This window comes from Hevea brasiliensis, chromosome 5 (assembly GCF_030052815.1).
Source record: "Hevea brasiliensis isolate MT/VB/25A 57/8 chromosome 5, ASM3005281v1, whole genome shotgun sequence".
NCBI classification, from domain to species: Eukaryota; Viridiplantae; Streptophyta; class Magnoliopsida; order Malpighiales; family Euphorbiaceae; genus Hevea; species Hevea brasiliensis.
In genome coordinates, this window is record NC_079497.1 from 3,960,687 (window position 1) to 3,985,464 (window position 24,778).

Consider the following 24,778-nt stretch of genomic DNA (forward strand, 5'->3'; position numbering starts at 1 on the left):
ATAGGTAATTGTGGCCTAGCGTTGAACCATTCATATTGCAGATTATTTCAAAAAGGGGGGACGATTAAATGCATATGCATATATACTTGTAGAAGAACTCGTGGTTTGGTGAAATAAAGAACAGCTAGCCATTAACAATTATTGGCAACCTTTCATCAGCATGTAGATCAGATCACAGAGAATAGTCAACAGACTTTCACCTATAAATACTCATCTATCCATGCAAGATTTTTCACAACTTCCCCTCAACAAGACAACAACTAAAGCTAAAGAAAGTAGTCATAAAATGAAGTGCTTTCATTTCCTTGTCTTTTTGGCTCTGGCTTTGGCCTTCTCTTTTGCCTCTGCCGATGACCCTAGCCCTCTCCAGGACTTCTGTGTTGCAATACCCGAACCTGAGAATGCTGGTATAAGCTTGCTTTCTTTTACGCTTCTGTCATAGTATTATCCAATAAAGAATAGTATTTGCCTCTATAGAAATAGTTTTCTCATTTTGTTATATGCATGCATGGTCAATGGATACTGACAATAACTTCCATGTATTAATGCAGTGTTTGTCAATGGGAAGTTCTGCAAGAACCCAAACCTTACTGTAGCAGAAGATTTCTTTTTTCCGGGACTCAATGTTCCTGGAAATATAGGAAATCGAGTTGGATCGAATGTCACCCTCGTGAATGTTGATAAAATACCAGGACTTAATACTCTTGGTATTTCTCTCGCTCGATTAGACTTTGCATCCTACGGTGGCTTAAACCCTCCCCACATTCACCCTCGTGGCACAGAGATCCTTGTAGTCGTGGAAGGCACCCTTTATGTTGGCTTTGTGACATCCAACCCTAATCGCCTTATCACGAAAGTTTTATACCCAGGAGATGTTTTTGTATTTCCAATTGGTCTCATTCACTTCCAGTTTAATATTGCAAAGACGAATGCAGTTGCCTTTGCTGGTCTAAGCAGCCAAAACCCAGGAGTCATCACTATAGCAGACGCAATCTTTGGGCCTAATCCACCCATTAATCCTGATGTTCTTGCTAAGGCCTTCCAATTGGACAAGGATATGGTGGAAAAACTTCAGAAACTATTTGAGAATGCATAAAACAACCATAAGAAGTTCAATGCTGCTCACTATTTATGAATGTTGTTTATTTATGTTTACTGCAATTTCGTCAATAATTGAGCTAGCATATATATCCTAATTAAATAGATAGATATTTTTTCAGTGTGCCTTGCCTGTATATGTTTTATTTTTTTACATTAAGTACCCATAACCTTACCTATATATGTTGGTTGGTTCATAGTATTGCAGCTTTGTTCATTTATTTTGCAAGGAAATGGAATTAAAAATCAACTTAAGAAAATTTCTCCATCATTAGACTTGTTGTCTCAGAAAAAAGTATTGAAGAGCGGTGAATTTGACACTTATTAATTTTTGACTCGTATTCAAAACACCATAAAAAATTAAAGCTGTTTACTCTATTTTATGTGAGTTAGTGACTTAAAAACTCAATGACGAAATGCAATCAAGACAGTAGCTGTGATTGAGAAAATGATCTATTGTTTTAGGATCAAATAAACAAAAGCATAACTTAGCAAGACAAAACATAAATACTGTCTCATATTGTTATAACTACTTTTAACACGTTTATTCTTAATAATTTAGACTACTGCACACAAAGAATATCTTAATAAAAATTGTATTTATTATATTTTAAAATTATATATGTATATAATTCTTGAAAGAATAAAAATTAAGGGACAGAGTTTTTTTAAAATTTAAAACAAATAGATAAATTATGAATTGTCCTAAATAAATCAAGGATTAGTTAACGCAAATTTTAATAAAAAGTGGAAAAGAAAAACTAAAACAAATAAGACGAAGAGAAAAAGAAGAGGGCGCGCCTAATTAAATTGGAATGGCAGTTGAATGTCTATTTGCAACCTCCATAATTTCTATCATCTTCTGAACAAATAAAAAAGAAAAAAACAGCAAACTAAAAAGTCATACCAGAAAACATTGAGAAGACGCTTCAAATTCTCCCTACCCGTGGAAGCCATGGACACATTGAGATATTATTATTATTGTTATTATAAAATTGGTTAGGATCATAATATGTTTAAGTTGTAAAGTGCCCAATGGAAATTGAAATTTATGGTTTGAATAGACTCTTAGACATATATAATCCTACAGAGGTTAAATACCAATTAACGCACAAGAAATTTCAAAATTAACATACCTAATATCACTACACCATTTCATCAAATTAATAACGATAAAAGAGTTAAATAAAGAGGACCTTATAAGTCTCAAATTTTTCCAAAGTCTTCTGGATTAGGTGCAAGACTTGAGGTCAATTACTTGTTAAAATTATATTAATTACTATTTGGTTAAACTGTCAACTTTATCATATTTTTATATGTTTTTTGTTCATAATTTTCGTTTTCTTAATTTTTTTATAAAAAAAATGAATTCTACCTCATTATACAAATTTTTTAATATATAATATTGATCCTTTAAAATATATAGATAATAAATATAATTAAATTATTTTTTAAATCTTATATATATGGTGTTGACTTAAAAAAAAAAATGAAATTCTAGCTCCGAAATCACACAGGGTACTTTGTGAGTTTATGGGTAGGTCGTTTGGGGCTGTGCTTGTACTCTAATGGCAAGTGGGATTGTGGATGATTCTAGTGATAAAAAAGAGGACATTTCTTTTACAGTAGATTGTTCTTGATAAATGTAAGAAATTTCTGGACTTGCATGGCTTAATCTGGTGGCTTAGGTGCAACCTTCTAGTTTCAGCAACAACCCAAGTTTTCACTAAGACCTGTTCAGATGATTAATTAATAGCTAATTATTATTATTTTTTTTAAATTACTTGGACTTATTCCGAAGATTAAGTTAATATTTATTTGTTAAGTTCTAAAGAATTAATATCTGTTAGGCTTTGTTTGAAATAAATAATTTGTAAGAAAAAAAAAATTCAATTGGATTCATAAAATCAGGCTTATTAATTCTATTTTTTTGAAAATGATTTTTTTAATTAAAAAAATAAATTATTTCATTTCAAATATAAGAATTAAAAAAAAATAATTGAATTGGATACTTTAAAATTTTAGATTTCAAATAGATGGTTAATCTCTTGCACTAGGCACATATGAGATTACTAATTAACCCCTATTTAGAAATTATAATTTTATAAAAATTTAATTTAATTAATTTATTTTTGGTCAATTCTCAAATTCAATTCTTTTTAACTAAAAAAAATTTCATTTTAAGAAGTATATAAACATGATTACGTAAAAATTTAATTAATTTTTTTTTACAAATTAAAAAAAAGCCTAAATATTTTTATTAAATACATGAGATTAATTATTTTTATTAAAAATATACATGAAATATTTTTATAATGCAGTGACCTAATGTGAATGCATAATACCGCATAGAAATCAGAACCGAGTAGCCTTTATGGAAAATTAATCTGACTGCCAGAAATTTATTACACAATATAACAACATAATAACAACTAAATTTTAATTTCAAATTAATTGGAGTAATTATATAATTTTTCCTTTTAATATTTAATTTTATTTTAAACAAATTCTGCATCAATATTTAAAAATTATATTATACTACTTCACTGAATATCATTTTAACTCTTTTTTAATGCCTTAGCTGATATGATCAATTTAAATTTCTTTTCAATAAATAAAATAAATGCACACACGGATGATCAACTCAATTAACTAAGAAGAGGAATTAAACTTTAATTAAGCAATGAATGCCTATCTTGGGCTGTTTGAGCATGTTTATCTCTATCACATAATATACTGCGTCCTATGATAGACATTACTTGCAATAATTTCCATCAATTAGGGTTCATTTAGAATAAATCATTTGTAAAAAAAAAAACATTTTAAAAATTCTCACATAATTATTTATAAATTTTATTTTTTTAAAATAAAAAATTTTTTAAATTAAAAAGAATTGAATTCTATAAACCAACTGAATTAAATTCTTGCAAAAATTTGGGTTAATCTTCAGCTTAAGTTCTCATCATGATCTAGAAGACTTGTCCGTTGATTATTATAATTTACTTTAGTATCTGAGGTATTGGTTACAATAGTAAATTAGTAAACTGATATTTGAACGATTCATAGATATAAAATTCATTTAATAAATTAAAAAAAAAAAAAGAAATATTGCAGTAAATCAGTATAAAAGTGATTTAGAGTTCATATTAATCAATATTGCTCTTCAACCCAAAGTTTATATAGTAATTTCGCAAATATTTAAATTGAAAAAAAAAAAATTAAGTTCTTCTAAAAGTTTCATTTACTGTGTTAAAGTATATATCTATCTTAATTGCGAATTAGAAGGAGCCTAATTTATCTTCTTAGATAAAGAGTATGAAGTTTTAAGTTTAAGTCTATATATTTATTGAAAAAAAAAAAAGAGAATTATTTCACTTTAGCCCACTAATTGTTACTTTGCGCCTCTCTTAAATAAAGAAAAGTTATCTATCTTAATTCAAAAGTTTTTAAATTAATTGTGGCCTAGTGTTGAACCAGTCCAAGATTTTGAAAATTAATTCAAGGATCAAGAGAAACAACCATTTCCATCCGGAAAATGTAGCGATGTAATATAAGCTTTGAGAAAGAAAATCAAATGTTACTTCCATATATAGATAATATTTCTACGAGAATGATTCTTTGTTGGAATTAAATATATATATATATATACACACACACACAAGAAACCATTAAAGACCACTTCATCAGCTTATTGTGTGTAATGTATAACACTGAATAATTCAGAGACTTTCACTTACAAAGAGTCATCAACACCTGCAAGGCTTCTCGCACATTGCACTCATAAGAAATAAGCTAAAGACAGTCTTCGCACACAAAAAATGGAAGGCAGTCAATCCCTTGCAGCTTTTGCAGTACTAGTCTTGGCTTTGGCTTTCTCATTGGCCTCTGCCGACGATCCTAGCCCTCTCCAGGACTTCTGTGTGACGCTCCTTACCTGTCTATTATATAGCCGAGCAAGAAGTGCCACATTCAATGCCTGAGCACCCTATCTTGTCTTGTCATGTCTATTGTAAATTTTAATGTCATTTAAGTCAGGTAATTTATGGGTAGAAATTTTTTTTTTTTTATATCTTATTTCTGTGGAGACCCAGACAGATCCTCCTCTGTTTTATTAGCATCTAGCGGGTTTCACTATCACCTGTTAACATATTCATAGTTATCTCACATATTTCCATATCATATTCTCTTTTATCATATCATTCACAACTATTTATGAGATCTCAAAATGAAGTGTCATCTATTGCATTCATATGGAAATTCATAGATAATAAATTATAAGTTTTCATTTCAAGTCCAAAATGAAATACATCATAAACTAGTAATTACATCATGACTAAACATAATGAACCAAAATAGTAGTCTATACATAGGCCCTACCAAAATATAAAAGACCGGTGAGGTGACTCTGGACAATGGCAGATCTGATCAGAACTCTGTCAGTGCACTACTGGTGCTGCTACTGCGGCTGTTGTGGCTGTTGGGATTGATCTCCAGTATCTACGCGATGAAAAACCAACGCGCTAAGCATAACGCTTAGTGGTGCATAATTTATAATAACAATAATTTAACATATGAAATAATATCTGCAACTCATAATTTCTGGGTCTTTTATATTTTTATTGCTCTTTGGAAACAATTAACATTATCGGGATCTTTTATCATTACTTATTGTATTTTAAATCTTAATTAATTTTTTTTTATCAGTGCCCAAGAAACCTATAACAAACTATAAAAGCTGGATGCACGGGTGTATACTGGTTAGACAGCCATATGTCTATCCAGTATACGTCTGTCAGGCACGAGGCCAGCTGTCGGGCACGAGACCCGCTGTCAGGCTTGTTGTCACACCCTACCCCTCTGTAAGTCATAACATGATCCTGTAGTATACCTAATGAATTACCAACTTCGTCTACTGATAACCCATTAAATACACTACAAGGGATTTTAAAACTTTTCTTACTTCTTTTTACAGTGGTGAGCACTATTTACAGTTGTTAAAATTTTTTTTAAACTGAAGTGAAACAGCTAACACATTTGAATTATTAGTAATTTCTATAAAAATTTTGGCGGAGTGCCATCTGTATTTTGAATAAAACAGTTCTTCAAAAACCTATAAAAAGCACTTCAAATATATTTCTCAATCTCAAACTCCAACATTTAATCAACACAATATGATTCTCAATTGAAATCCACAATAAATTTTCAGTATTTTCAAAGGCTGAGATAAAAGAAATAATCACAATATTTACAAACCAAAATAATTTATAATTTATTTTACAACTTCAATGTACAATTTTAATTTTCAACTGCTCAAAACCAAGAACACTATATACATACAGTGAACATACATTACAATACAAAATGCAAAATATGGTATACTCAATATACCCAATGATCTCTCAATGAAGCACTAGCAGCCTAGTCTGCTGCCGTGTCAGTCTATCTACCTGCGATAGCAATGAAAAGCTATCGCTGAGACAATGTCTCAGTGGTGCACAACATTAACCAAATACAACTTTAAATCACAAATCATAAGTCATATAAATAGTGGATACTTAAAACCATAGTTAAATTCAAAGACAATGAATGTCATAAAGAATTTAAACTCCATTTCACAATTTCACAATAAATCTCAATAAATCAAAACATAGTTAAATTCAAAAGACAGTGAATGTCAATAAGAATTTAAACTCCATTTTACAATATCACAATGAATATCAATAAATCACACACACAGCTTAATCATGCTCCAAAGTTCAATTCATCCCAAAAGCCGATGGCTAGTGAGGAATTCAATTCGTCCCAAAAGCCAATGGCTAATGAGGAATAACATAGCTAGCTAGCAAAAATATGAGTACTCATTCTATTCGTCCTCAACAGGCACACACCTCAACACTTCAGCCAGAGAGGGAATTCAATTCGTCCCACTAGATAAGCTAGCGAGGAATTCAATCAATATACATGATAGCTGTGGTTTCAAACCATTTATAATGCTTTTCAATCAATAAGTATCCATCAAATGTCATTCAAATAAATTTTCACAATTTAAAACAATAATATATAAATAGTCATAATTTATTTCAATTGAAAAATTCAAAAGAAATAACTGTTGTGCACAAACCTCTGATAACTGTCTCTTGGCTATGACTCAGTGTTTCCTTCCCTTTCCCTGAGTCTCTGCTAACTGAAACACACAATTTGAAGTGTTTCAGTACTCATTTAAACTGTCTCTAACAATAAGGTTCAATAATTAACTTATTGAATTCTATTTTTTCCTTAGTCAACCTAAGATGTCGACCTTCGATGCATTCTAGGTGAATTAGGTTTTAATGTTACCAATATGTCACATTTATAGCCTTTTAGTATTGGTACATGTTACCAAATTCATTTCCATGTATATTGCGTTTTATTGCAATTTAACGGATTCCGGTATATTAATTTGACCTAGCCGGATGACTTAGTTCCCTTGGTTTTCGGGTTTCGGTCAAAACTACAAACTTGTAAGTCTATGTCTTATTGCACGCGGGGAAAAATTTCAGGTCATTCTGAGTTGTGTAGACCAAGTTATGGTCAATCTACCAATGCTAGTCAAAACGCATCAAAATGGTCACTTTAGGTCATTTTTAGGTCACTTTTGGTTCGGCCAGTTTTTGGACCTAAACTTGTGCAAGCTATTTGACTTGCTTATGATCATTTCTAGGTGTTGGTGTCTTCATAAGAGTTGTAGATATATGTCTCAACTATTCATGGTAAAAATTTCAGATCAATTGGACCTGTTTTGAGTGAGTTATGGTCAAAACACTAACTGCTTCCCAAATGGTCAATTTTCAGGCTTTCAATGCACTAATTCAGATTTGGTCATTTTTCAAGTCACCTTCCAAGCAAAATTTTGGTAAGCTTCCTTCATGAAAGTTGGCACATTTTGCGCCTAGTTTCACCTCCAATTGGTCTCATACCAATTGGAGCCACACACTTAAGGTTCTAAGCCAAAACACACACTGCCTTATTGCACATTATTCATCACTCATCAATTATACATTTAACATTTACCAAGTTATACATCCATGCCAATTCTGGTTTGTACCATAACATAAACACATTTAGCAACTCATTTTTGGTCATTTTGGCAGCTTGTAACCACACTCAATATGCACATTATAGTACATAATTTTCCAAGTCCAAATTACAAACAATTTAACCACATGACAAGCTCATTTACATGTCCAAACTCAAACCTTGATACACATATACATGCTGCCATAACAAGCACCATAATTCAACAATATAATTCCATAAACCAACCCATGAAACAACATATTTTGATTTACACTTCAAGTTGCCAATTGTAATCTTCTTTAATTAGCTTTCCAAACTTCCAAAATCAAGTGTACTTTCACACATACATTTAGTATGCATTATCTAATTTATTCCTACACACATAAACACTTCATCAACACTTTAATCTACCATTTACATGCAAGGATAAACTGCCCTTATTGAAGTTTCATGGCTGCCAAAAATGTACCTCTCCCTTAACTCATCAAACTTCAAAAATCCTTCCACAATTCAACTACCCATAACATCTATTCAAGGTTTAATGAAACAATAATAAAAAATACATATTGACCACTTTTGAAACGCTTCAAAACCTTGACTAAACTTGATTTTCTTGCCGCCTATCTACTGCCCAAGTTGTGTAGAACAACTTTAGTGAAGAAATCAAGTGGAAAAATGGCTTGGATCATGCTTGCATGAAGGTTCTTCAAATTCGGCCATGGAGGAATTTCTTTCTTCCATTTTCGGCTGGATTTTGAGAGGTTGAAGAAGGCGAGTTTCTGCTGTCCAAAATGAAGGTTAATAGTCCACTTTAGGTGTTAGTGGACCACTAAGTGGAGATTTAATGTTTGTTTATTCTTAAATTTCCAAATTCTCATATTAAGCTCCTATCTTTTGCTAATTGAATTAGGTACCACCAATTTAATTTTTTATGACATTTTCCAAGTGTAATATCATGTATTTTTAATGGACATTTAGGTCAAAAGATAACTTGGGGTGTCAATTGGCCACAATGCCCCTGTTCAGGTTGCATTCCCAATTTTTCGGTAACACCGATTTTTGTCGTTTTCTCGATTTCTCACTTTTCTTTGTACTAATTAATTAATTTTTATTTGATGTTTCTAATGATATTTATACTTCAATAGACATTTATTTAAGTCCTAAAAATATTTTCCAACGTTCCCCGCAGTCCAGGGCTAGTTAACGGTTCACACCGCAACTTCCCGGTGCGGTCACCCATCGCTAGGGTTCTCGGCTCATTTAACTTGGTTACATTTCATTGTTATTGTTTTTCCTTTGTTTTTCTTGTATTTTCTTTTCTTTTATTTCATTATTTTATGTCTCCTCATCCATATCTAAGTGTAGTTCTAGGCATCCTAACTGTCCGGACAACACTGGTCACTGAAACAATAGAATGCACTACCAAACATAGGGGTGTTACACTTGTAAAGCCAGAAATAAAGTAAGCACAATGGCCAGTAAGTAGGCATATAGCCTGTAGAACAATTATACCAGACATATATTGTCAGCTCATGAATTTCTCGGTAAGCAGTACTGCTATCTGTAGTCCCTAATTGATATACCAATTTATCCAAACTAAATAAATAAGTCTAGGTATACTATGGGCAATTAAATATTTTTAATTAATTTAGCACTATTCACTATTACTATTTTCTAGTACTGTCTATTGGTACCATTAATTTCATATTAATAGGACATTAGTCCTAATTTACATATTCATATCATTTTTAATATTTAATTTTCCTTATGAGTATTTTAATTATCCTATATAGCATTTTTCCCATGAACCTTTCTTTAGGTTCATGTTGATGTGTTATCTTTATCTAAGAATTTGACTAGGTTAGGACGTCTATTTTATCACACCTTACTCCTCTGTAAGGCATAACATGATCCCGTAGAATACCTAATGAACTACCGAACTTCACCTACTGATAACTCATTAAGTACCCTACAAGGGATTTTAAAACAATTTTCTTACTTTTGTTTAGTGGTGAGCATTTTCTAATAGGTATTTAAAACATTTAATTAAAATTAAAACTAGTTAATATTTTTGGTCCATTTTATTTTTCCGCAAATTTTATAAAAATTTTGTTTGATTTGTATTTTGAGAAAACAGTTCTTCAAATACCTGAAAAAAAACACTTTCAATAATTTTTCAACTACTTCTTCAAATTCACAATCAATCTCAACCATTTTCTCAATTTCAAAATTCAACAATTCTCAAAATATTGTCAATCAATATCATTCATTCATATTTCCTTAAAGATAAACAATTTGTATATACATCATACTACAATTTACATTCAGAAAATCCAAACTAAAATTTATTACAAATTTTATACAAACTTTGTACAAGCTGCTCAAGAATCATTTTTACATGTCCATACATTTATGTGCAATACATACATCAAAATAAATATTTACAGCCAGGGTATAAACTATACCCGATAACTTCAAGCTGATAGATCCTCAACCCTCAACAGCTCAGTCTGCTGCTCCTCTAGTTTCTATATCTGCGACAGCAATAACAGCTATCGCTGAGTACTAGAACTCAGTGGTGCACAACATACTAAAATAATCTTTATGCAGAATTTAAATCACATTTATTCAAAAATTGAACTGAGCATGCGAGTTAAACACAAAACATGAATTATAAGATTTTATTCCAAACAATTTCATTTCGAAGTATCAAACACATTTCATAAAACTCACAGTTAGTTCATGCCATTCGAAATAAATAGAATCTCAATAGCCAGAGGCTAAAGAGAAATTACATCACCAGGCTAGCTAGCTCAAATATATGGATATCCATTCACATCCTCTTCTACTAGCACACCTCAACACTTCTCTAGAGAAGGAATCAAAATTCGAAACTAATTACCCCCACTAGTCGTGCTAGTGAGGTATTCAAATATATGGTCATGACACTGTGGTTCAAAACTTAATAATTTGCTAAACATTGTCATTTCAAATATACACAATAACTTTCAACAATTTCGATTAAAGCATTATAAATAATGTCTCAATTCACTTTTTCAAATCATTCAAAACAATATGAAGCAAATAATTTACAAAAATTACACGTTGTGCACAAACCTCAAGCGAGTCGCCTCTTGGCCTCGACTCGGTTTCTCGGGTTCTTTCCCTGTATTCTTTTCAACTGAAACACACAATTTTATAATGTTTCAGTACTAGAACTTAACATAAACCCAAAATAAATTTAGCTTCACTTTTACCTAGCTCTAACGTGCTAAACTCGATGTTCTTGAAATTTTTGTGTTTCGGGTTACTATTCACTACGCTATTCAAGTCAAATTATTGACTTTCTAAGGCTTAATAGGTATGGGAACTCCAACTTCACCCACATACCACATTTTGGTTACTAAATTTATTGGTTTTGGTCATTTTCTCAAAACTTAGGTCTTTAAGGCAAAATTGCCAATTTTCAGTTTTGGAGTCCTAAGTTGCACTGTTTCATCGGTCCTTTTACTGTTGGAATTTGGCAAAACTTTCTTCATAGAAAATGTTCCCTATTGTCTTAAGTTTATTCTCCTTTTTGAATCACTCCAATTGGAGTTTTGTAGCTCAAGTTATAGCCAAAATACAGTTACTGTTCATGCTGCAGAATTTAGTTCTGCAGATTTATTGCTCCAACTTCGTTCAGAAATTTGATCAAGTTAAGTCCATAATTTGCTCTAATTTTCTTCATATGAAATGTTCTACTATGTCTTAGGTTTCCATCAGTTCAAGAATCACCTAAATCGGAGTTTTCTAGAGAGAGTTATAGCCATTGAAACTTTATTGTTCATATGGCAAATCTGCAGTTCTATAGATTCAGTGGTTCAACTTTGTTCAGTAATTTGATTGGGTTAATGGCATAATTTGGGTTTATGTTCTTCATGAAAGTTTTAGGTCTATATCTCATCTAACCACTGGTAAAATTTCAGGTCATTTTGACCTGCCTAGCTCGAGTTATGACCAAATGAACAAACACTATTCATTTGGTCAGTTTGTGCAGAGGCAGCTTGCGATTTTCCAACTTCGGCCACTTTGTTCACTAGGTTTTAGTCACTTTTTGGGCAGGCTTCCCAAATGAAAATTGTGTCATTTAGTGCCTATTTTCATCCCCAATTGTTCCCATATCCATTGGACTTGTAAAATTTCATTTTGGTCCCTCAAAGGAAATTTTGGTCATGCTGCCAGCACATGACCTTATCCAATCCGAATTGGCTTTTAATTCCAACACTTCTAACACACCTCATTTGGTCACAAATGACCATTTTTCACTTCACATTAGGTCAAAGACACTATTTACAAATTTCTCCAAATTTTTGCCTCAAAACCCTAGGTTTCAAACCCTAACCACACTAATTCATTGTAATTAACTAATTCAAAGCATATAAACACAATCTTTCAACTCATTCAAGCTCATTTTTACTTTTAATTCAATCAAATGCATGCAATTCTCACCCCTACATAGGCTGGACGAATTTTCCTTTGGTCCTCCAAAGATTTTTTTTTTTTTTTTTTTCATTTCAAGTATATTTCTAGGTTAATTGAACTAAGAACATAAACATTTAACTAAAATATTTCAAGTTTAGATTACTAACCTTTTCTTGAATTTCCAATCTTCAAATCTCTATTTTTCTTCCTTCCTTTTCTTCTTCAATCTACTTTTCAAGTTGCCAAAGTAGGGTTTATTAAGAATTTTTAGGGATTTAATGGAGGATTTTAGGGTTTGTGAAGCTTTAAATTAAGCTTTAATGGAGGAAACAAGAAAGAGATGAAAGAGGAGAGAAGTGGACGGCAAATTTGGGTGAGGAAGAAGGCAAGCTGATTTTCTTCTCCCTTTTATGCATTTTATGTCCTAAAAAAATGTTTTTGACTTAGTCAATTTAGGTAGGAAATTTAAAATGAATTTTGACATCATGATGATGTCATAAGGGTGATGTAATAAACTTTTTTCTTTTCTTTTTTTTTTTCTTTTTTTTTATGTCTTTATCTTATGGAAGACCAAAAATCAATTTAATTAAATTTATTAATTACATATTTATTGCATCATGCATGAGGTCATGCATGATGTCATCACCTTTTTCACTTTTCCATTCTCTTTTTTTTTCTATTTATTTTTCTATTAGTTCTTTAATTTAATTCTCAATTCTGAAATTTTCTTTTCTCCGATTTTATTTGACAGTTAGGTCAGGAGTCAGCTCTCGGGGTCAATTGACCAAATTGTCCTTCGCCAGTTCATCCCGGTTTGCAAATAATTCAATATTTCTTCCGGCTCCCTGACCTAATTATTTGACTGGCTTAACAATTCTTTTTCATGATTTTCTGTTGTCCACTGTGTTTATAAGGGTCCTAAGGACCACGGCGTCACATTTTAAGGTTCGAAATTTGAGTTTAAAATGACTTCGCAGTCGTTCCCGATAAGGTCACCCATCGCTGTGACTCTCGGCTCGTTTAACTTCTTATGTTCTATTTTTCTTGTTTATACTTAACTAATTGGATATTACTAATTATTTGTATTTATAGGTTATCTAGTTGTCTTAAGTATGGTTCTAATCTCCTTAATTATCTGGATCGACTCCGGTCACCGGAACAGTGAAATATACTAGGCTATACAAATAGGGGTGTTACATATTTAGTCATACTTCCTTCATAACAACTGCTCCTCTATGTTTAAACTTGAATTTCAGTTTTTGAATTACTGAATTTGGGGTTATAGAACTCAAGTTATGATCAAAATACCAAAGGAATAGTATTTTGGGACAATTTCTGGGTTGGCAGTTTTAGTGACTAAATTTGTGCTAGCAATTTGATTTGGTTAAAGGCAAAACTGGGTCAAGTGGTCTTCATGAAAAGTATAGCCCTATGTCTAAGCTTTCCATTGATGAAATTTTAGGTCATTTGGACCAGTATAGAGAGAGTTATGACCAATGAACACGTACTGTCTATTTAGTCATTTTCTAGGTTGGCAGTTTTAGTGACCCAAATTGTGCTAATAATTTGAATTGGTTAAAGGCAAAACTGGGTCAAGTAGTCCTCATGAAAAGTGTAGCCCTATGTCTAAGCTTTCCATTGATGAAATTTCAGGTCATTTGGACCAGTATAGAGAGATTTATGACCAAATGAACATGTATTTATTTGGTCATTTTCTGGGTTGGCAGTGTTTGGTCATCCGGGTTTGGGCAGAGAATTAGTCATGATTTTGACAGAATTTGAGCAAGGTTTCTTCTTGAAAAATGAAGGTTTGGATGTCCCAAAACACCTCCAATTAGCCTCATACCAATTGAAGTCACACATTGTCAGTTAGTGTTCAACAAACACACTAGACTCATTGAGTCCCAACCTGCAGAAAATTTGACACTCCCAAAATTCAATCTCCTACTTCTCCAAACTCCAAATAAGCATACATGTCACTTCTATTATCATCAATCTCAACACAATTAGGTCAAATTCAAAAATGTCACAAAATCCCCACTTTTAAGTGTACAACCCTAATTTCAAACATCAAATTCACATATATAACTATGAAATCAATTCTCACATATAATACCTTGTTAATTAACTTCTCTAACTAAACTAAAACTAACAAAATCCATCATTTTCATGGTTCCTCTAGGGCTGCCAAATTCAAGGGTTTCTTTCTTAAATTTTTCTTTTTAAATTCATGTAAATCTTCACTTAGTTTAGCATGATTTTCATGCTTAAAGAAGAGATTAAGAGTTTTGAGCACTAACCTTTTTTTGTAACTTGTTAAACTTCACTTCCTTGCTTCTTTTTGGTATTTATAGCTTCCTTAGGGTGTGGGGAGTATTTGGGTTTTGGTGAGTGAAAGCTTGGGAAATTAAGCTTGGAGCTTGAATATCAATGGAGGACTTGAGGGGCCAAGGTGGGCTGCACAAGGGAGAGGGAGAGAGAGAAGAAGTGGAGGAAGAAGATGAAGGTGGTTGGGGTTTGTCTTATGTGGCTTATATATTTATATTTTTATTGTACTTAATTTTGTTTTAAATTTTCATAAGCTTATTTTTCTTTTCTTTTCTTTTCTTTTCTTTTCTCTTCTCATTTTCCTAATCTATTTCATAAATTTTAATTAATGTTAATTATTTTATCTTCTAAATTTTTTTTTTATTTTGACATTTAGGTCAAAATTCACCTTTGGGGGTGAAATAACCAAAATACCCTTAGTAGTGCATATTGGGTTATTTTTATTATTTTGTATCAATGTATAAATTCTCTAAACTTTAATTTATCTTTTTCTAAATTTTTCCTATATTTTCTTAACATTTATTTCTTCAATTTATGCCTCTTCACTATAGTTTAGGTGTAGTTCCAGATATTTTGACTGTCCAAACAGACATTAGTCATCATAATAGTAAAATGTACGGACACCTACAGCGAGGGCGTTACAATTCTTCCCTTCTAATAATAATTTCGTCCTTGAAATTTACCTAATGTGAAGAGCTGAGGGAACTGCTGCCTCATCGTCTCCTCGCTCTCCCATGTCACTTCTTTTGTGTTGTGGTGTCTCCCCAAGACTTTTACTAGTGGGATTCTCTTGTTTCTGAGTTCTTTCACTTCCCGTCCAAGATTCTGATGGGTTCTTCTTCATATGTCAAATCAAGTTGCACAATTATCTCCTCTGCTGAAATGACATGTGAAGGATCTGATCTGTATCTCCTGAGCATCGACACATGGAATACACTGTGGATCTTATCCAACTCAGGTGGTAAAGCTAGCCTGTAGGCTACTGGACCCACACGCTCAATGACATCGTATGGACCAATAAATCTAGGGCTCAACTTACCCTTCTTACCAAATCTTAGCACTTTCTTCCAAGGTGATACCTTAAGAAACACCTTATCGCCAACTTCATACTCTATATCCTTTCTCCTCAGGTCGGCATATGACTTCTGTCTGTCCAAGGTGACTTTCAAATTGTCTCTGATGAGTTTCACTTTTTCCTCTGTCTGTCTCACTAAATCTGGGCCCACTACTTTCTCCTCACCCATTTTTGTCCAGCATAAGGGAGTTCTACATCTCCTCCCATACAACGCTTCATATGGAGCCATTTTTATACTGGCTTGGTAGCTATTGTTGTAAGTAAACTCTACCAAAGGAAGATACTTCTCCCAACTTGCTTCAAAATCAATGATGCAGCTTCTCAACATATCCTCCAATACCTATTATGTGATTCATGTCATTTTTAGTAGTCTTTTAACATTTATAATAATTTACTAGGTTCTAAGGGTTACCTGAATCACCCGTTTTGACTGCCCATTCGTCTGTGGATGAAAAGCCGTATTGAAGTGTAGTCGAGTGCCTAAAGACTCCTGTAGCCTCTTCCAAAACCTCGAAATAAATCTCGGATCTCGGTCAGATATGATCAATGTTGGCACTCCATGTAGTCGAACTATCTCATCTATGTAAATTTTTGCTAATCTCTCTAATGAGTAGTTGGTTCTAACTGATAGGAAATGAGCTGACTTGGTCAATCTATCCACAATCACCCATATAGTATCATGCTTCCTCTGTGTCAATGGTAGCCCAGTCATAAAATCCATGGTAACGCAGTCTCATTTCCATTCTGGTATGGATATAGATTGCAACAACCCTAATGGGACCTGATGCTTAGCCTTAACCTGCTGGCATGTCAAACATCTAGTCACAAAATCACCAATATCTTTCTTCATTCCAGGCCACCAATAATATGTTTTCAGGTCTTGGTACATCTTGGTACTTCCTGGGTGCATAGCATGGAAGCTACTGTGCGCCTCTTTCAAGATATTCTTCTTCAGTTCCTCATCTCTTGGTACACATATTCTGCCTTTATAGTATAGGCACCCATCTGCTTTCAACTCATAATCATTCTCCTTTCCCTCTTAAGTTCTGCCCATAACAGTTAGCAACTTTTCATCACTTAACTGTGCTTCTTGTATTTGCTATAACAAATTTGGCTTTACACACAACTCAGCCAAAAGTACCCCATACTGTGCTAAAGACAACCGAGCATTCAATGCTCTCAAAGTCATCATGGACTTCCTGCTTAGGGCGTCAGCCACTATGTTTGCTTTCCCAGGATGGTAGTCGATCACACAGTCATAGTCTTTAAGGAATTCAATCCATCTCCTTTGTCTCATATTGAGTTCCTTCTGAGTTGGCAAGTACTTTAGACTCTTGTGATCAGTGTAGATGTAACACTTCTCACCATATAGGTAATGCCTCTATATCTTCAATGCAAATATTATTGCCTCCAATTCTAGATCATAAGTTGGGTAGTTCTTTTCATGTGGCCTTAGCTGTCTAGAAGCATAGGCAACTACTTTCCCTTCCTACATCAGAACACACCCAAGCCCATTGTGAGAGGCATCACTGTAGATCACATAGTCTTTCTTTGACTCTGGCTGTGTCAACACTAGAGCTTCTGTAAGCATAGCCTTCAGCTTCTCAAAGCTAGTTTGACATTTTTCATTCCAGTCAAACTTTACATTCTTATGCAGTAAGTTAGTCAGTGGGGCTGCTATAAGGGAAAATCCCTTCACAAATCTCCTGTAGTATCCAGCTAACCCAAAAAAGCTTCTGACTTTTGTTACATTTCTGGGAGGCTTCCATTCAACTATTGCTTCAATCTTCCTTGGATCTACCCTGATTCCATCTGCTGACACAATATGTCCAAGAAAGGATATCTCATCCAACCAGAAGTCACACTTGGATAACTTGGCATACAACTGTTTTTCTCGCAGTGTCTGTAGTACTACTCTCAAGTGTTCATCATGCTCCTCCCGGTTCCTAGAATACACCAATATATCATTTATAAAGACCACAACAAACTGATCCAAGTAGGGATGAAAGATGCGGTTCATTAGATCCATGAAAGCTGCTGGTGCATTTGTTAGCCCAAATAGCATCACTAGGAACTCATAGTGTCCATACCGGGTCCTAAAAGCAGTTTTAGGAACATCTGTCTCCTTCACTCTCAACTGGTGATAGCCTGATCTGAGATCTATCTTAGAGAATACTCCAGCTCCCCTCAACTGATCAAACAGGTCATCTACCCTAGGTAAAGGGTATTTATTTTTCACAGTCACCTTATTCAGCTGCCAGTAGTCTATACATAACCGAAGGGTACCGTCCTTCTTCTTCAAAAATAGCACTGGTGCTCCCCAGGGTGACACACTAGGGCATATGAAGCCCTTGTCTAGTAACTCCTGTAACTGAACTTTCAACTCTCTCAGTTCAGTAGGTGCCATCCTATATGGAGCAATGGACATTGGTGCAATACCCGGCATAACCTCTATAGCAAACTCCACTTCTCTATCGGGTGGCAAACCCAACAACTCTTTTGGAAACACATCCGGAAAACCACATATAGTGGGGATCTCCTGCATGCTTGGGCTAGTCTTCCTGGTATCAACCACATGTGCTAAGAAAGCCTCATAGCCCTTTCTTATCAATCTCCTGGCTGTTGTGGCTGATATGATGGTGGAAAGACAACCCGTTCCTTCACCCACAATTGTAACCTCATCCCCATCTACTGTCTGTAGTGACATCCTCTTTAGCCGACAATCTACTATCGCCTGATGACGTGATAACCAGTCCATACCTAATATCACATCGAACTCATGAAATGGTAGCTCAATCAAGTCAGCTAAAAACTCATACCCTTGTATCTTCAGAGGACAACCCTTGTAGATCTTTTCCACTATGACAGTATGGCCTAAAGGGTTTGTGACTTGTATGTCCTCCTCTAGCTCCTCTACTTGTACCCCTCTATCAACTGGTGGTGTGATACACACATATGAATGTGTGGAACCCGGATCAATCAATGCACATACTAGCAGGTCATAAAAAGAAAATGTACCTTTAATGACATCAGCTAGTTCTGGCTCATCTCGAGCTCTCATAGCATAAGCACATGGTGCTACCCTAGTCTCCTGCCTCTGCACTATCTCTGCAGTAGACCTCTGTGATGTGCCAGTTGTATCAGGCCTCGCAGGTCTTCTACCCCTATGTGCTGCTAGGGCAAACCTCTCCATCTGAGGTGGATCAATGGGAGCACTAGTGTTCCTCTGTGGACAATCCTTCAGGAAGTGATCCATAGACCCACATCTAAAACATCCACCTGTCAACAATCTACACTCTCCTCTGTGGGGTCTACCACAATGTACACAAGTAGGTGGCGAGGCTGATCCCCGTGTAGCTGCACCAGGTGAACTACCCACTGATGCACCAGATTGTCCTCCTCCTCTCCTTGGAGCAAACCGAGACTTCTGTTTCTTGCCCCAACCCTGAGTCTCCTTGGGCCTCTTACTACCCGTGTCTGCTGAACCAGACTGACCAAACCCAGAACCCCTCTTGTGTTGCCTATCCTTTCTGGACTGCTCTTCATTTCTGACTCTCTCCATATCAAGGGCTGATGCTATCAACATAGAGAAATCTGTGAAGTGGTGAGATGTCACTATCAACCTGATGTTGTCATTCAGTCTGTCCTCAAATCTTCTGTATTTATCAACCTCTATCGGTATCAACTCCAACGTATATCCACTAAGTCTCATGAATTCCCGCTCATATTCGGAGACTGTTAGCTACCTCTGTCTCAGTGCTAGGAATTCTCTACTTCTGGCCTCCAAGTACACATGACTGATGTATTTCTTTCTGAATTTAGCCAGAAAGAAATCCCAGGTGATCTGTGCAGCCTGTACCACTCTAGATACTCTCACCCACCATCTATATGCATCCTCCTATAGCAGTGATAGAGCACACTCCAACTGCTGCTCTGGGGTGCAGTGCAATTGCTACAATACCCTCTCTGTCCTCTCTAGCCAATACTCTGCTACGGCTGGATCATCATCCCTCTTACCTCTGAAGTCAACTGCACCATACTTTTGTAGTCTCTCTAGTGGAGATCTGTGTACAGGTTGCAGCTGTGGGAGTGGAGGTGGCTGTACAGGTGGTGGTGGTGGTGGCTGTGGTTGTGGCTGTGGAGGTGGAGGGGAATGGCTCCGGTGATCTGACGGAACAACTGTGTCATCTATTCATAAAAGGCCTGCTACCCTACTCATAGTACCTCAAGATGACTCTGCTCTACTACCACTTCTCCCCTGACTAGGAGTAGGTGCATGACTCTCTACTTCCTCCTCTATCGGTCCTGGAGGTCCGTGCTCTGAAGGATCAGATGCCATCGATCCTATAAAATAGACAAAGAAACAGATCTGCATTAGTGTCACCTTGACTCTATTTAAAGGCCCATGCATGTGATGCACTCTATCTATTTCTAACTATTTAGGTCTAGGACCGCCTAAACCTCTGCTCTGATACCACTAAATGTGATGCCTCTTACCCGTCTATTGTATAGCCGAGCAAGAAGTGCCACATTCGGTGCCGGAGCACCCTATCTTGTCTTGTCATGTCTATTGTAAATTTTAATGTCATTTAAGTCAGGTAATTTATGGGTAGAATTTTTTTTTTTTTTATATCTTATTTCTGTGGAGACCCGGACAGATCCTCCTCTGTTTTATTAGCATCTGGCGGGTTCCACTATCACCAGTTAACATATTCATAGTCATCTCACATAGTTCCATATCGTATTCTCTTTTATCATATCATTCACAACTATTATGAGATCTCAAAATGAAGTGTCATCTATTGCATTCATATAGAAATTCATAGATAATAAATTATTAGTTTTCATTTCAAGTCCAAAATGAAATACATCATAAACTAGTAATTACATCATGACTAAACATAATGAACCAAAATACTAGTCTATACATGGGCCCTACTAAAATGCAAAAGACCGGTGAGGTGACTCTGGACAATGACAGATTTGATTAGAGCTCTGTTAGTGCACTACTTGTGCTGTTGTTGCGGCTGCTGGGACTGATCTTCAGTACCTACGCGATGGAAAACCAACGTGCTAAGCATAACGCTTAGTGGTGCATAATTTATAATAAAAATAATTTAACATATGAAATAATATCTGCAACTCATAATTTCTGGGTCTTTTATATTTTTATTGCTTTTTGGAAACAATTAACATTATTGGGATCTTTTATGATTACTTATTGTATTTTAAATCTTAATTAATTTTTTTTTATCAGTGCCCAAGAAACCTATAACAAATTATAAAAGTCGGATGCATGGATGTATACTGGTTAGACAGCCATATGTCTATCCAGTATACGTCTGTCAGGCATGAGGCCAACTGTCGGGCACGAGACCCACTGTCAGGCTTGTAAAGCCAGAAATAAAGTAGGCACAATGGCCAGTAAGTAGGCATATAGCCTGTAGAACAATCATAGTAGACATATATTATCAGTTTATGATTTTCTTGGTAGGCAATATTACTATCTGTAGTCCCTAATTGGTATACCAATTTATCCAAACTAAATAAATAAGTCTAGGTATACTATGGACAATTAAACATTTTTAATTAATTTAGTACTATTCACTATTACTATTTTCTAGTACTGTTCATTGGTACCATTAATTTCATATTAATAGGACATTAGTCTTAATTTATATATTCATATCATTTTTAATATTTAATTTTCCTTATGAGTATTTTAATTATCTTATATAGCATTTTTCCCATGAACCTTTCTTTAGGTTCATGTTGATGTGTTATCTTTATCTAGGAATTTGATTAGGTTAGGATGTCTATTTAGTCACACTTCCTTCATAACAATTGCTCCTCTATGTTTAAACTTGAATTTCAGTTTTTGAATCAATGAATTTGGGGTTATAGAACTCAAGTTATGGTCAAAATACCAAAGGAATAGTATTTTGGGACAATTTCTGGTTTGGCAGTTTTAGTGACTAAATTTCTGCTAACAATTTGATTTGGTTAAAGGCAAAACTGGGTCAAGTGGTCTTCATGAAAAGTATAGCCCTATGTCTAAGCTTTCCATGGATGAAATTTTAGGTCATTTGGACCAGTATAGAGAGAGTTATGACCAAATGAACACGTACTGTTCTTTTGGTCATTTTCTAGGTTGGCAGTTTTAGTGACCCAAATTATTCTAACAATTTGAATTGGTTAAAGGCAGAACTGGGTCAAGTGGTCTTCATGAAAAGTGTAGCCCTATGTCTAAGCTTTCCATTGATGAAATTTTAGGTCATTTGGACAAGTATAGAGAGAGTTATGACCAAATGAACATGTACTATTCATTTGGTCATTTTCTGGGTTGGCAGTTTTAGTGACCCAACTTGTGCTAATAATTTGAATTGGTTAAAGGCAAAACTGGGTCAAGTGGTCCTCATGAAAAGTGTAGCCCTATGTCTAAGCTTTCCATTGATGAAATTTTAGGTCATTTGGACCAGTATAGAGAGAGTTATGACCAAATAAACACGTACTGTTCATTTGGTCATTTTCTGGGTTGGTAGTGTTTGGTCATCCGGGTTTGGGCAGAGAATTGGTCATGATTTTGATAGAATTTGGGAAGGGTTTCTTCTTGAAAAATGAAGGTTTGGATGTCCCAAAACACCTCTAATTGGAGTCACACATTGTCAGTTAGGGTTCAACAAACACACTGAACTCATTGAGTCCCAACCTATAGAAAATTTGACACTCCCAAAATTCAATTTCCTCCTTCTCCGAACTCCAAATAAGCATACATGTCACTTCTATTATCATCAATCTCAACACAATTAGGTCAAATTCAAAAATGTCACAAAATCCCCACTTTCAAGTGTACAACCCTAATTTCAAACATCAAATTCACATATATAACCATGAAATCAATTCCCACATATAATACCTTGTTAATTAACTTCCCTAACTAAACTAAAACCAACAAAATCCATCATTTTCATGGTTCCTTTAGGGCTACCAAATTCAAGAGTTTCTTTCCCAAATTTTTCTTTTTAATTTCATGTAAATCTTCACTTGGTTTAGCATGATTTTCATGCTTAAAGAGGAGATTAAGAGTTTTGAGCACTAACCTTTTTTTGTAACTTGTTAAACTTCACTTTCCTTGCTTCTTTTTGGTATCTATAGCTTCCTTAGGGTGTGGGGAGTATTTTTAATCAAGAGTGTTATGGGTTTTGGTGAGTGAAAGCTTGGGAAATCAAGCTTGGAGCTTGAATATCAATGGAGGACTTGAGGGGCCAAGGTGGGAGGCACAAGGGAGAAGGAGAGAGAGAAGTGGAGGAAGAAGATGAAAGTGGTTGGGGTTTGTCTTATGTGGCTTATATATTTATATTTTTATTATACTTAATTTTGTTTTAAATTTTCATAAGCTTATTTTTCTTTTCTTTTCTTTTCTTTTCTTTTCTTTTCTCTTCTCATTTTCCTAATCTATTTCGTAAATTTTAATTAATGTTAATTATTTTATCCTTTAATTTTTTTTATTTTGACATTTAGGTCAAAATTCACCTTTGGGGGTGAAATGACCAAAATGCCCTTAGTAGTGCATATTGGGTTATTTTTATTATTTTTTATCAATGTATAAATTCTCTAAACTTTAATTTATCTTTTTCTAAATTTTTTCTATATTTTCTTAACATTTATTTCTTCAATTTATGCCTCCTCATTATAGTTTAGGTGTAGTTCCAGACATTTTGACTGTCCGAACAGACATTAGTCGTCAGAACAGTAAAATGTACGGACTACCTACGGCGAGGGCATTACATTCTGTGTGGCAATGGATGATCCCAAGAATGCTTACATATAACCTTGTTTTTAGTTCTAATTTCTGCTTTAGTATTTCCTATATATAAAGGCCATTATTTTGAAATCCTTAATTTCCTATTTTGATATATGCATAACATTTCTTTGATGCAGTGTTTGTCAACGGGAAGTTCTGCAAGAACCCGAACCTCACTATAGCTAATGATTTCTCATTTTCGGGACTCAACATTCCTGCAAATACAAGAAATCGAGTTGGATCAAATGTCACTCTCGTGAACGTTGATAAAATACCAGGACTTAATACTCTTGGTATTTCTCTGGCTCGGTTAGACTTTGCACCAAATGGTGGCTTAAATCCTCCTCACACTCACCCTCGTGCCACAGAGATCTTAGTAATCGTTGAAGGAACCCTTTATGTTGGCTTTGTGACATCCAACCCTAATCGCCTTATCACTAAAGTGTTGTATCCAGGAGATGTATTTGTGTTTCCAATTGGTCTCATTCACTTCCAGTTCAATGTTGGAAAGACAAATGCATGTGCCTTTGCTGGTCTAAGCAGCCAAAACCCTGGTGTTATCACTGTTGCAAATGCATCGTTTGCGTCAAATCCACCCATTAATCCTGATGTTCTAGTTAAGGCTTTCCAATTAGACAAGAATGTTGTCAACTATCTTCAGAAGTTATTCTGGGAAAGCAATTAATCAGAGAGCCATACATAAAACACCCATAAAACCATTTAATTGTAATGGTGTTTTATATTCTCTGCATTGCCATAAGCAAGTACTAATTAAATAAAGGGATACTTTTAATTAATTTTTCTATGCATATATTTTTGAAGACGGTATATGATTTATACGAAATATAGTTGTCGCAGTTTGTCAATTAGCCCGACCCCTTTCCTGCATTGCACATTTTGTATGCGCCAATATTTCAATTTCTATATCCATATTTCTTTTACAACGATCAATT

The 24,778-nt window shown here is 34.5% G+C and overlaps 1 protein-coding gene and 1 pseudogene across 1 annotated transcript; both read left to right on the forward strand.

Annotated features, from left to right (window-relative positions):
- The first annotated feature begins 248 nt into the window (after positions 1–248).
- On the forward strand, positions 249–1,219 carry LOC110654588 (germin-like protein subfamily 1 member 13). Its single transcript, XM_021810621.2, has 2 exons — positions 249–407; positions 552–1,219. The coding sequence occupies exons 1-2, from the start codon at positions 287–289 to the stop codon at positions 1,094–1,096; spliced, it is 666 nt and encodes a 221-aa protein (XP_021666313.2). The 5' UTR covers positions 249–286; the 3' UTR covers positions 1,097–1,219.
- A 3,697-nt stretch (positions 1,220–4,916) lies between these two features.
- LOC110654515 (germin-like protein subfamily 1 member 16) lies at positions 4,917–24,510 on the forward strand (annotated as a pseudogene).
- Positions 24,511–24,778: the final 268 nt, after the last annotated feature.

What these genes read in the sequence shown, in the direction of transcription:
- LOC110654588 (XM_021810621.2), top strand. Translation starts at nt 287, where the DNA reads ATGAAGTGCTTTCATTTCCTTGTCTTTTTGGCTCTGGCTTTGGCCTTC. An exon ending in ACCCGAACCTGAGAATGCTG is followed by an intron (nt 408 to 551) that starts GTATAAGCTTGC and finishes GTATTAATGCAG; the next exon opens with TGTTTGTCAATGGGAAGTTC.